This window comes from Asterias amurensis, chromosome 3, assembly GCF_032118995.1.
Source record: "Asterias amurensis chromosome 3, ASM3211899v1".
NCBI classification, from domain to species: domain Eukaryota; kingdom Metazoa; phylum Echinodermata; class Asteroidea; order Forcipulatida; family Asteriidae; genus Asterias; species Asterias amurensis.
Window position 1 is genome coordinate 15,517,253 of NC_092650.1, and position 14,688 is coordinate 15,531,940.

General features: G+C 38.6%; 1 protein-coding gene across 1 annotated transcript in view; it reads left to right on the forward strand.

Moving 5' to 3' along the window:
* Positions 1-8,259: 8,259 nt before the first annotated feature.
* LOC139934501 (uncharacterized) overlaps positions 8,260-14,688 on the forward strand; it is a 109,510-nt gene continuing 103,081 nt past the window's right edge. Inside the window, exons 1-3 of the mRNA XM_071928758.1 lie at positions 8,260-8,491; positions 13,877-14,152; positions 14,367-14,630. Of these exons, the coding sequence (XP_071784859.1) occupies positions 8,395-8,491; positions 13,877-14,152; positions 14,367-14,630 (637 nt within the window). The 5' untranslated portion in view covers positions 8,260-8,394. The remainder of the gene's footprint in view (positions 8,492-13,876; positions 14,153-14,366; positions 14,631-14,688) is intronic.

The window sequence follows — 14,688 nt, forward strand, 5'->3', positions numbered from 1 at the left end:
GAAAACTAAACAAAGTTACATATTTAGTGCAAACAAAGAGTAACTATCTTTTACCATTTACTCATTATGCTAGCCAAGAGGAACAACACTTTGCGAAAAAAAAAGGTTAAATTATAAGACACTCCCCGTCAAATAATTCAAAAAAGAAAACACCATTAAAGCCATTGGACACTTTCGGTACAGAAAAAAAGTTCATAGATTTACAAATAACTCACAGGGTTTACAGAAGGTAATGGTGAAAGACTTCTCTTGAAATATTATTCCATGAAGTGCTTTACTTTTAAAAAAAACCATTAAAACAATATCAACTCTCGATATCGAGAATTACGGACTTATTTTAAACGCAATCGTGTCATAACACGGCGAAACGTGCGGAAATAAGGGTGCGTGATACACGAAGTGTGGGCCTTGTGGACAATACTGTTTACCGAAAGTGTCCAATGGCTTTAAAGGAATACGTTGCCTTGGATCGGTCGAGTTGGTCTTTGAAAAGCGTTTGTAACCGTTTGTTATAAAATGCATATGGGTAGAAAGATGTTGTAAAAGTATAATACAATGATCCACTCAAACATGCGTCGAAATTGCACTGTTTTCCGTTTAACTCGTCGACTAACACGGTCGGCCATTTATGGGAGTCAAAATTTTGACTCCCATAAATGGCCGACCGTGTTAGTTCCCACAGTAAAAGGAAAACCTCACAATTTCGAGGCAAATTTGTGTGGATCATTTTATTCTACTTTTACAACACCTTTCCAACCATATGCATTTTATAAAAAACGGTTACAAACGCTTTTTATAGACCAACTCGTCCGATCCAAGGCAACGTGTTCCTTTAACTATAAAAAAACTATAAAAAAACACTGAACTCCTTTCACACAACCCCATAAAAAATTGTGCTGTCCTTTGCTTCTTCAATCAAAAGCCTTCGAATGAACCTCTCGATCGTTTGAGACTAACCCAAACTTTGGGTAACTCTTTTGTAAAAAGGGGCTTGGTCTTTTTGTTTCAGAAAAAAAATGGTTTTGACTGATGATTCATTTCCAAAAAAAAACAAAAAAACAATGGTCATAAGTTTAAACTGTTTGGGGTTATTTCTGTTGCCAGCATGGTGCCACTTTTGGTGCTATGTTGCATGTAGCCTCCCATTTTCTTACTGCATTGTGTGCTTGAGTCGTCTGAGTCGGGTACTACTGTTAATCAAATACAATAGTTTAAAGTGTGTCAACTTCTGTCAATTTTAAGTATTGTTGTTTGTTTTTGTAAGTGAGTTTAAAATTTTAACAACATGAGTTTTTATATTTTTGAAACGTCCATTTTTCTCAACATTATTGTTTGCCGTAGATGATAACGTTGTGTAGTTTGGATCTTGATATGGATATACTTTTAATTGTAAAAAATAGTTAATGGCCTGACGTTTCGACCCTAGCAGAGTCTTTCTCGAAGGCTAAATGACAACACAACAAACATGAACAGGTAACTAACTTACTTTTAATTGTCTAACTCTTTTTGAAGTTTGAAAACAATTTCCAGATAGGTGAATGTTGATGGTGTACTATTTAACGCCAGCAACAATGTTTGTATTTTGACCATTTAAAATGTAGTCACTCTTTGAAAACGATTTCCGATGTTTGGGGTAAATATTCAATCCATACTCCCACCCGACATACCATCCCAATTTCAAACGAATTTTTGTCTTAATTAAAAAATACCTTATCCTATCAACAGTTGTTGTGCTTCTAACAAAGATAACTGTTTCGGGTCACTATTTTGTTGGGGGGGGGGGGGAATACAAAAAACACAATCTACCTTTAAAATTAGCCAGCCTTCTGAGTGATTGATCACCAGCCCTCTAGAGTAATCTAGAATATCCTGGTGATAGTATTTTTTGTCAACGTGCCGTTTACACTCCGTGAAGCAAAGAGTTACAACGTCTCGCCACGGTCTATGAGTACGAGCACAAAGGAAGTTAGATTCTTCGCATACCAACGCATGAGGTGATAAAAACTGTAAATCGCCAAAAGTGATATGAACTCATTTTATTTTAACCCCGGTGAAAGTCAAGCGTATACGCCTTAAATTGTGATACCTCTGTTATAGCCTACGTCAACACCCCCCTCCCTTCTTTGTGGTCTGGACAGCCATTCTATGATGACATCATCACACACGCGCGCCACAACACGCTATGCTAATTAGACATAACCTTCAAAATTCGGTGCACATGTTTGTTTTGTTTTTTATTTGTTTTATTTTTTCATTCGTCATTTTTTTTCGGAGGGGTAGATATCCCGGTGTGACATACTGGGTGTGTGTGTGTTCCCGATTGACTGTAATGTTTGAATCATCCACCGGGCTGAGTCACATTTCCCACGATATTTCCCAAAGATTTTGTTTTTAAATACAGAAAAATTAACAATGTAAAGCCAAACAAAAAGCACGCCCGATTAGGGGTCATACTAAACGCAAGCTGAAAGGAAATTGCGTTCAATGTTTCACAGCTCTTACGTCGTTTTAGATGAAGACTATGCCCTTGAATGGTCATCAGATAACTTAAACATATTTTATCAGATGTTTTACGACGAAATTTAGCCGACTTGCTTCATTAAAATGTTTGTCCTAAGATAATAAGTAAAGCATAGAAACATGTAAACCATGTAAACCATATCACTAACAATGTGACACACTCTGTGAAAATGAGTCACATGTCGCCCATTGCAATATTAAGTTATGGACAGTTTAATGTGGAAAATGTAAATAATAATAAAAAAAATAATAATAAAAAAAGAGTAAAAGATCTTTAGTTGCATGGTCAACCTTTAGAACACTTACATTTTAGGCAATAAAGCTATAAATACAACAATTTTGTGATCATGCTTATGTCTAATTTGTATCCTTTTGCACACAATGGTAGTTTGAAATCTCATTTTACTTGTAATTCGTTTTTCAAAAATAATGGTGTAGTGGCTAATTTCAAACGGGAGTAACTCAGCAACGCGATACACCCCAAAGCTTAGACACACTGCTGCTGATGTGTTCTTTCCAGCCATGCATATAATTATTTGAAGGCACTGTACACGTTTGGTAATTATCAAAGACCAGTCTTCTCACTTAGTGTATCTCAACATAAGCATAAAATAACAAGACTGTGGTGAAAGTTTGGGCTCAACTGGTCATCGAAGTTGCGAGAAAATGATGAAAGAAAAAATACCCTTGGTGGACGAATTTGTTTGCTTTCAGATAGGAATAAAAGACTTCTAGGTAGAAGTCTGTTATTATTTTAGTAAATATATGATATTTTCTCAAAAACTTTACTTCAGAGGGAGCCGTTTCTCACAACGTTTTATACTATCATCAGCTCGTACCAAGTCAGTTTTTAAAATAATATGTGTTTTGAGTAATTACCAAACGTGTACCTTCCCTTTAAAGGTTTCCCTTTGGGAATCGATTTAGAAGATAAAAAAAATCCCCATTGAAAAGCAATGACAGTGGGAATCTTTATGTATAGACAAAAATGCAACCCAATTGCCCTAAGATAAAATCAAAATGTCAACCATCGTCATTACGGGATATAACCGTCATTGTGACGAAATGCCCAATTCTGTATTTCAGCGAAAATCCCAACACCACAGAAAACATGAACTTTGGGGCTCGGTTTCGTTCCGTCTCAATTGTGGCACTTTTCCTAGAATTGAGAAATTGGAAAGTAAGTAAATATAGGTACAGTAGTGTTTGTTCACAGACCCGGAACTGGTGCAGCCAATGTAATATTAACGACAAGGCATAAACAAAAAATTATGTTTCACTGAGGGACAAAACACGACATGTTTGTGGTTCAGTAGTTTCTGGAACGATGCATTTGTCAACTAATTATAAAAACGAACCAACTCATCAAAAAGGTTTCCAAACGATTGCAAAAATCCTGATGTCATTTTATAAGTTGTATTTATTAATTGATCGCTATTATTATTGTTAGAAACTGTTATTATTGTATAGGGTCACTGTGCAAAAAAAATCACACAATGAAGCCGTGTTCTGCAACTGAATAAAAAGTTATTTCGGATGCCGAAAAGGCTCCATCATGCCCGCAGTCTTTTAATATTTGCGTGAGAAACTACCCCCTTCTCTAAAACTATACGTTACTTCAGAGGGAGTCGTTTCTCACAATGTTTTATAGCATCAACATCTCCCATTGCTTGCTACCGGCACGGGTGTTTTTTTTTTGGCTAACAATTATTTTGAGATAGTGTTCAGAGAGGAAAACAAAGTTTAGAGAGAAAAAATACCCGCGGATTTCATTCCTTTTTTTCGTAGCCTTTTGATTTAAAGGTGACGCCCGAGTAAGATTTGCCAGTGAGTGTAGTTTTATGAAGAAAGAAATGTACTGAACCGCTTCCAAACTTAACATACCGCTGCTGCACCCTTAAAATTCAAGCATTCAAATACTTCTTTTGTAACCAACTGAAAAAATCCTACATATTTTTTTTCTTCTTTTTCACAGATCCCCTTTTTAGCTTGAGGGTATAAAAAAAATAACCAGACATTCCCAAGCAAGTTGAAAAATAAATCACTCTATTCATGACCGAACTCTAACTTTAGATGCATATTTTGTGCGAACGTGTGGATAAAGGTTAACCTATCATGCACGTTGAATAGAATTGTGGAACTGGTTTGACATTTTTACAAAGCCTACTTATTCATGTCAAGCTGTGAACGAACAAACATTTTTGTTTCATTGACTGGTTTATTAAAGGTGGCTCCGTTTCACTCCATGAATTAACAAAAAACTCACAGTATCTCAGGGAAACTGCTTGGGACAAAATAGGCCGTTTTATTTTAGGTTTTTGTCTGTGAGATACGGCTTCCTCTGAAGTAGCATAGTTTTTGAGATAGAAGTAATTTCTCACCAAACTATTTGAATTGAATTCGAGACCTCAGCTGAGGTCTCGAGTTCAAGCATTTGAAAGCACATGCACAACTTGTGCGACAAGGGTGTTTTTCTTCCGTTATTCTCTCCGACTCTCACTCTCTCTCTCTCTCTGTCTCCGATCCCATATCAAACTGTTTCCCTTTATGTTATACTTTGGATATTTTACTCCTTTAAAGGGCTTGGGTACTTTTTGTAGAACACAAAACACAATGTCCACATATTTACACTAAACTTACACGGTTATAGATGGTAGAAAATTTCCTTAAAATGTTACCTACTGAATTGCTGTAGTTTTTGACAAATGAGTTTAACAAGTCACTAGCATGTAAAATGTATTTTCCTGATATTGCTTTTACTCATTTAAAAAAATAAAATACAGCAACTCATAAGCAGTTAATATTTTAATAATGGAAGCCTTCCACTGTCATTAATATCTTCAAACCCTGTAAGTTTAATGTTCATCTGTGGACATTGTGTTTTGTGTTACGACCATGTTCCATTATCAGAGAGGCTTAGGCGCATCTTTGTTGGCCGTCCACTTGCCCCCACCCTCTCTGCAGGTCATCCTAATTATTACTTACTTCAAACTATTTTATTCCAATTCAGCTGAAAGGTCAACTCTTCAGTTAAGATCGGTTTTTATATATATTTTTTTAAGTTAATAGCCTCGGGGGTTGACCTCAACGGATATAGAAAAAAAGGAAAACATAAACGTGGACTGAATAGTGGACAAAGCAACTCGCGGATTTGTGAACTATAAGCTACCGCAATTAAGGTCATTTGATGGAGGACACTCTGTGTTGGACAATGGTAAGATGGCATTGGGATTGGTGATTCTAGCTGACTGGACGTTAACAAGCGCTTTCGGAAGCTTTAATGGCATGAGGGTGCGTGGCCAAAAAAAATATCAGTGCAGTTACTTTTCAACTGGTTTGCGTATAACTGTGAACTATTTTGTGTTTTACTCATCACCAATGTGTGTTTAGCAGTGTACACTCGGCCGAATTCTATATGGGAAAAAACACCAACTTCGTCACTCCAGAGTAGACATATTATGTCATGTAGGCCCTGCATCAAAGAGCTTGCCCGATTGTTTAGTTCGAATCCTGTAGGATGCGTTTGTATAGCTTCCCTGGGTCGACCCCGTCGTGTGGCGTTTTTTTCACAGGAAAAACGTGTGCAGACAATTACCCACGTTCGTCCTGGAAAAAACCCCGCCACACACCGGGGTCGACCCAAGGGAGCTAAACGAACGCACCTTATGGGTGCATTCGATTGGCTTCCGTGGGTCGACCCCGATGTGGCGTAGTTTATTTTTTTCCAGGACGAACGTGGGCACACAATTACCCCGCGAAGAAACACGGTTGGCCTTATGTGGAGTCAAAATTCGACTACATTTGCCAATTTAATTCCATTTATATTTTATGAAACGTGACAGCTTTATTGCGATGAACAGTCATGTTTTTACAATAAAAATAAATAAAAAAAGGAGATAAAAAACTTGGCCTTTAAACGTTGACCGTATACAGCTAAAGGTTCTGCAAATCTCACAATGTGGATAGCTAAGGGCTGTTAGTGCTTTCGTCTAGACTCAATTTTAAAGCTAAAGTCATAGCCTAGCCTTGCTCAAGGCAGTCGCATTATTCGCTCCGAAAAGACGCCGCTGTAAACCCACCCGTATACCCTGTGCGTGGTGCGTGCGATCACACCGCATGACTCACCCGTGTACACACTGTCACATCGTACGACTACTGTGCACACAAGTCATCCGCACTCGTACCACTAACCGCATGCGGATGCCGTCAGGCCGCTGACGGCCTCCGCATGCGGATAGTGTACGGGGGCATCGTGTCGTGCGATGTTACGCACAGTGAATACGGGTGGGTTTTTTGTACAGCGGCGGTCTTTTTTCGAAGTGAATAATTCGACTGCCTTGAGCAAGGCTATAGTCATAGCCTGAAAGTATGAAACTTAGAGCTCTTTGATACCACTTAAATGACAAGTTAAAGGCAGTGGACACTATTGGTATTTGTCAAAGACTACCCTTCACAGTTGGTTTATCTCAACATATGCATAAAATAACAAACCTGAGAAAATTTGAGCTCAATCGGTCATCGAAGTTGCGAGATAGTTATGAAAGAAAAAACATCCTTGTTACACAAAGTTGTGTGCTTTCAGATGCTTGATTTCGAGACCTCAAGTTCTAAGTCTGAGGTCTCGAGGTCCAATTCGTGGAAAAAATTCTTCTTTCTCGCAAACTATGGCACTTCAGAGGGAGCCGTTTCTCACATGTTTTATACTTACTATCAACTTCTCCCCATTACTCGTCACCAAGAAAGGTTTTATGCCAATAATTATTTTGAGTAATAACCAATAATTTCCACTGCCTTTATGGGGAAAACCAAAATGCGTATTGTATATGATAAATACACACGCCCTGAACTCAGGCCATACTTGTTTTCAATTCTCACTGACATAATTGTCCATCAAAATAGCTCAGTCAGTGTGCGAAGCATAATATTTCTCTCCAAAATGCCGGTCCTTCGTATTTAAAGCCATTATACACTTTCGGTACAGAAAAGAAAGAAAAAGTTCACAGATTTACAAATAACTTACAGGGTTTACAGAAGGTAATGGTGAAAGACTTCTCTTGAAATGTTCCATGAAATGCTTTACTTTTTGAGAAAACATTAAAATAATATCAATACTCGTTCGCGAGAATAACGGAGTTATTTTAAACACAGATGAAGGCGTTTCTCACAATATTTTAAACTATCAACAGCTCTCCATTGCTCGTTACCAAGTAAGCTTTTATGCGCACAATTATTTTTCGTAGTAAATAATATTACCGTTAGTTTCCACTGCCTTTAAGAAGACACACGCGTGTCCGTAAAGGTCACCAGTCAGGTAATCCAGTGAACAGATCTTACTTTATAGTGTCCCCTCAATTCAAATAAAACACCTTGACTGTTCAACCCCTAATGTTCTTGAAGATCACAGATAAACCTCCCCTTTACATCAAAGAAGTTCACACTATCAACAAGAACAAGGTATCGACTGCACAAGGAACAACAAGTTATTCGTGACAAAGGAATGTTTTATTTTCTATGAAGGTCGCGGTATATATAGCAATTTAAATAACAATTCAGCAAAGCTCCCTGCCAGTGCACAAAGTGCACATTCATCTGGGCGATGAAAAATATCAGTCTGAACTTAATATTTTTTCGGGGGAAACTGATGTGAAAGGGTTTCTGTAGGGTTGAATGGTTTTTCATTATTAGAGTAGATTTGCATATTGGCCTTTGGCGAGTTTAACTATACAGCAGCCGCGCCCAGCCCGGTGTGCTGAAAAGTTTTGGGCATACCGTCCCCGAAAAGAAGCGGGGTACAGGGACTAGTAACTTTACTCTAACCGATCTACCAGACAGTTGGTGGAGCGGACGTGGATTTTCTTTTGGGCGCATTTTTCTATGAGAACCAGGAGAGACCATAAGGCAGGGATGGCTGTGTCCCACCTGCTAGTCGTCGGAGTTTTCCTCCTGACTACAAACCATGCTTTCGCACAAGGTAAGTTGTTATTCTCGTTCATGTATTATATACTACGCATTGTAAAGATAGAGTTAACAAACACAAATAATGTGGCAAAATAATTGTCATTTCATAGCAGGTCAGACACTGCAAAATCCAACTGATGCACAATCCACAAGTTAAATAAAAAATATAATCCTACGGGAACACCCCCTATAACACTGTGTAAAGTTTACAAACACGCAAATAGATCTAGCTCAAATTCACCCTGATGACAAAACTTCAACTTTTGATAGAGTAGTTTCCACACACACAACAAACTAATTGGTGGTTAGGAAAGTCACTGGAAAGTGACAAGAAACTTATGGATGTATGTTTTTTTTTTTTTCATTTGGGATAGTGAATACTGATCTAGATGGTTTGCGGTAACACGGGATGGTTCTCAAAAGTGTGCTGAAACCACAGACATAAAGAACCTAGGTTCTTAATGTATGTGGTTAAAGGCAGTGGACACTATTGGTAATTGTCAAAGACTAGCCTTCACAGTTGGTGTATCTCAACATATGCATAAAATAAGAAACCTGAGAAAATTTGAGCTCAATCTGTCGTCGAAGTTGCGAGATAATAATGAAAGAAAAAAACACCCTTGTCACACGAAGTTGTGTGCGTTTAGTAGGTTGATTTCGACACCTCAAGTTGAGATCAAATTCGTGGAAAATTACTTCTTTCTCGAAAACTATGGCACTTCAGAGTGAGCCGTTTCTCACAATGTTTAATACCACCAACCTCTCCCCATTACACGTCACCAAGAAAGATTTGATGCTAATAATTATTTTGAGTAATTACCAACAGTGTCCACTGCCTTTAAGACCTGCAATTTGTTTTAGAACCACCCCCATCTCAATTAGTGGAGATTATGATTAGGCCCACGTGGTGTTACCACTAACCCTATACTAGATTCCACCAAAGTTTCAAATCCTACGAATACTATTTGGTTTTACACTGACTGATGTGTGTTTAAAAGGCACTGTACACGTTTGGTAACTGTCAAAGACCAGTGTTCTCACTTGGTGTATCCCATCATAAGCATAACATAACAAACCTGTGAAAATTTGGGCTCAATCGGTCATCGACGTTGCGAGAAAAAGATGAAATCAAAAACACACTTGTTGGATGAATTTGTGTGCTTTCAGGTAGGAATAAAAGACTTCTAGCTAAAAGTCTTTTATTATTATAGTAAGACATTACTTCTTTCTCAAAAACCACGTTACTTCAGAGGGAGTCGTTTCCCACAATGTTTTATACTATCTCCAATGCTCCTTATCAAGTCAGTTTTTTACCAAATATACCGCGCTGAGACCTGTGAAAATAACGAACCAGCATATCACTTGGGTGGGATTCAAACCCGCGACCTTTGCCATACAAGAGCAGATTGTCTGGCCACGCTCGAACAATGTTCGAACATTGTTCATCTGGCTGAAATTGAAATAGTGTTTCGTCATCTATTAAAAATCGTTGCGATATGCTCGACATCCTGCTAGCTGGAAAACAGGATTCGAACTGTCGCTGTAGCTTGGTGTAAGACACCTGCTCTAGAGTGGCAAAGGTCTTTGGTTCGACACACACCCGAGAGATTGGCCGGTGATTTTCCATGTACATGACTCGGACGTATACGGTGCTTTAAAGGTAGTAGACACTATTGGTAATTACTCAAAATAATTATTATCATAAAACCTTTCTTGATTACGAGTAATAGGGAGAGGTTAATAGTATAAAATGTTGTGAGAAACAGCTCCCTCTGAAGTGACGAATTTTCGAGAACGAAGTTAGTAATATTTTCCACGAATTTGATTTCGAGATCTCAAGTTTAGAATTCGAGGCCTCGAAATCAAGCATCCGAAAGCACACAACTTTGTGTGACCAGGGTGTTTTTATTTATTTCATTAATATCTCACAACTTCGACAACCGACTGAGCTCAAAATTTCACAGGTTTGTTATTCTATACACCAAGTGAGAAGACTGGTCTTTGACAATTACCAGTAGTGTCCGCCGTCTTTAAGGCACTGTATGGAAACATTTGGTGAAATTATTGTCAAAGACCAGTATTCTCACTTCGTGTATCCCAAAAATATAATTACAAATCGGTGAATTTTTTTACTCAATTGCAAATCGGTGAAAATCGAAGGATTCCCTTTTTTTTAATCGATTTAGAAACAAAAAAAATCCCCAGTGAAAAGCCCTTGGGCCTTTACGACAGTGGCAATTTTGATGTAGGCCTACATACAAACAAAAACTGCACCCGCCATTGATTGGAAGCTGGCAGCACACTAGTTATTTTGTACAGAGGTACATATTCATTTCATTTTCACCTGGGCCACCTGGGTCAGCCCCCAGTGCCCTGCTTGTGGAGTGTCACTTGGGGTGACCCGAGGTGCATGCCGTCACCACGAGAGGGCAAGTGTGATCGTTCGTTTAGCTCTTACAGGGGCTCACCCGAGTGAGCACCGCGCGCGGGGTAGACCCAGGGAAGCTAATCGACGCTCTTATCTCTGAACAGATTTCTCTATGGGACACCGATCTGAGTAGTCCTGTGTGTGGCTGTACTCAGTCTTGTGAGTCCATCAGAACATGGATCAGAATGACCAAGAAACATGTGTCACAATGACCCAGAATGGCGTCGAAAGTCAGCCTGACTAATAATTAATAACTTTGTTATCAGTTCGGAATGCGGGTCCAAGCATTGACCTACTAGCTACCATTTGGGGATGGGACTTTTGGAATTGGAGAATCTGCGGCTTCGGCTTTAGATTAGGCTTCAGGCTCCGTGCTCTCGTCTGAAACCCTAGTACTGAACCAAGCACATCCCGGCCCGCCGGCCAACCAGAGCCGAAGCCGTGGTTTCGAAAAGGGCCATCCAATGACATTGGTTTTTGTTCAACAGAGGGCGTACTTCCAGTTATTTTGTTTACACTCTCAGTCTCGGTAGTTTCGCGCGACTCGGCGTGTGGCTTAAAATTCATGATTTTCTGGGATCTTAGGACTGGTCGGATTGATCCAAAGGTGAACCAATGATTACTTACTTGTCAGGTAATGCCCTTTTAAGATGAATGACGTTTGGATTTGTTTGCTGTGAGTCTAAGAGTTGCGTTTAACTTAAACTTTAACTTTATTTGCAAATCGGTAGGTACTAACTCACTGTACACTGAATGAATACAACAGTACATGCTGTATCAATTCAATTCAATTCAACGAACATTTATTTCCACAAAGGGTAATCACTTAATAAGAAAACAAAACAATAGATACAATAAACTAATACGTGGAGGCATAACCCAGGAAGCCGAAGCTTATAAACGGAATGCCTTAAACAAACAAAAAATAGACTTAAGTAAACAATAAAGAACAAGCAAAAAAAAAAAAACGCTGTCGGTCCGATCCTCATATCATACTTCACTTGTCGTCAACTCGCCGTCAACTCATTTTCGTGCCGTCAACTCATTAAATATGCATCACAAACTTATAAATGGGGCATGGAAGTTATAAGTCTTGGCTACAAATGAACTACATATTTCTTATGATTTTCCGTAAAATTTCATTTACAAAAACGATTTTTTTTGTTGTTGATAATATTAAATAAATAGTTATTATAGCACCAATCAATATTGACATCTTGCTTGGGCCTAGGGCCCTAGTTGCGATAACGTAACCCTCCTGCCGAGGGCGTAGCCGGAGGGTTATGAATCATCGGCAATCTGTGCTGGGCGAAATGGTTAAAAACGTACAATTTCAACAGCTAGCCAACAAATTTGCTCAATTTTTACCACTTTCGAAAATCGTGACATAAATTCTGTCAACACGACCTTAATTCTCAATATCTAATGAATAACATTGAAAACACCATTGAGAAAATATTTTGAAAAAAAGTACAAAAACTTACTAGATCCCGGAGCGAAACAGTCACAAATGTTCCAGGTTGATATGTCGCACGGCCATTTTGTGACTTCCAGATATGTTCAACACTCGGCAGGTCGTCAATTCAACTGGCTGGTACCTGTGGTTCAGCGCTTGGTGACCAACAAATAAAGCTTGAAGAAGATAATATCTTCACTCAGCAAAGACTCAATTTTTATTCCGAAATGTAACCTAAAACTTATGAAAGTACTCTCAAAAAGTAAAGCATTTCATGGAATAATATTTCAAGGTATTTCACCACTACCTTCTGTAAACCCTGTAAGTGATTTGTAAATCTGTGAACTTTTTTTTTTTTTTCTGTACCGAAAGGGTCCAATGGCTTTAAAAAAAATAGTTTAAATGTTATTTACAAATTTGAAAATAAACCCGACTCGAGAGGGCGCTGTTTGTGACGTCAAGTGAGACGCGATGAATCACATGCGGTGCCAACACAAGATAGTGACGCTTAGCTAAAAACATGCCCTCAAAGTTGAAACAATACCTGATTTTTTTCACATTAGGCAAATGCTCCTTTAGGTTCGTCACATCATTCAGGTACCTTATTCGACTTCCCCACTAGCTGGAAAAGTTGGTGGGATGGCGTCATGTTTTAGAAAAGAACTTTTCTCTTCATGTCAAAATGTTTTCAAAGCATGTCGGCTCGAAGTATTTGCTGCACAGCGCTGGAAAAGACGCCGGACCGGACTACTTAGCAAACTGACCCCATCTTTAGTTGTTTGGCTGCATCCAGCAGCAATACATCTAGTCGACATTGCCAGCAAAATGCTAGAAAAAAAACCTTTTTCGAAATGTACATACTCACGACTAGAAATTGAATGTACTTGCACTTTACGTGTTTTCAATGTTCGATCGAGGCAAAGTCTGCCTCGATTGATGTCACAAAAGGGGTAGGCGGAGTCACCCCCACACAACTTTTTTTTCTTTTACGTATTAAATCGTTAAAAATAATTACTCAAAAAATTATTTTCTATTTCCAGGTGATTTTAAAAGAACATTGTTTGAACATGTGTCAACCGTTAAATATGCAGGCTAAGAGTCATATAATGCATCTAAATCACTTTCAAACTGTTGAAAAATTAGAATTTTGTGTTTTTTTACCCCAAATTCAGTAACAAAATTGTTCACCTGAAGATGTATTCCATCTCCTTGCAATTTTGTAACATTTTTTTCAAGCCTTTTTAGAGTTGTACAATTCTCCCTGTTTTTATGGATGTATAATAATATGCAGCTTAACCTTCTTGTACGGGAATAAAATTGACTGTAATTTTACCTAAATTAGGGCGATGAATTGGTGGCGCCTAGCAGCAAACTTGCTAATATTATATTCCCTTGTCTTATACTTTTTCTAGCAGCAAACTTGCTAATAATATATTCCCTTGTCTTATACTTTTTCTAGCAGCAAACTTGCTAATAATTTATTCCCTTGTCTTATACTTTTTCCTCCACCTTAGACACCACACCTCCGCAAGTATTCAATTGTCCAATGGACGATGAAAGAGGCAGCCAAGTAACTACCACCGCAGGGACAAGCCTTGCTACTTGGAACACTGTTTCTGCTTTCAATCTTGATGGCAGTGCTACACCGGCAGAATCTTCAAGAAGCCTGTACGGACAAACAACTTCCACTCAATTCCCATATGGGTTTACCACCGTTGGGTATGAGTTTATCGACAACGCAGTTCCTCCACAAAATATTGCACTTTGCACGTTCCTTGTGGCCATACCAGGTAAGAGGGAATTTAACAACAACAAATTGAAAGTAGATCCATTCAGCCCAGCCAACTGACTAATTAGTCAACTACCACAAGCCTGTAATGAGGGAGTTCCACTTGTGTTCAGTAGTATTATTGTACCAATTGCCTCTTAAACATCTGTGTGTATGGGTAAACCAAAATTTATATACATGGCATTCTCATTTGATCTTTTTTTCTTCTCTTGTAGTCATGAATGATGTCAATCCGCCCACAGTAATTTGCCCTGGTGATGTATTCGTTACCATAACCAGCGCTAATACCCAAGGTGTCGCAAGCTGGGATGAACCTATGCCCACAGATAATAACAACGTTGTCCGAAGGTCCTGGAGATCCCACGCACCCAACACCCTCTTTCCAGTGGGTGCTACAGAAGTGACGTACCAATGGATCGATCCAACAAATAATTTAGATCCATTGGTATGCATGTTCACGGTTACTGTGACAACTTCAGGTAATGTATAAACCAGTCTCATAATAATAATAATATTAATGTAATAGCAAAGTCTTAT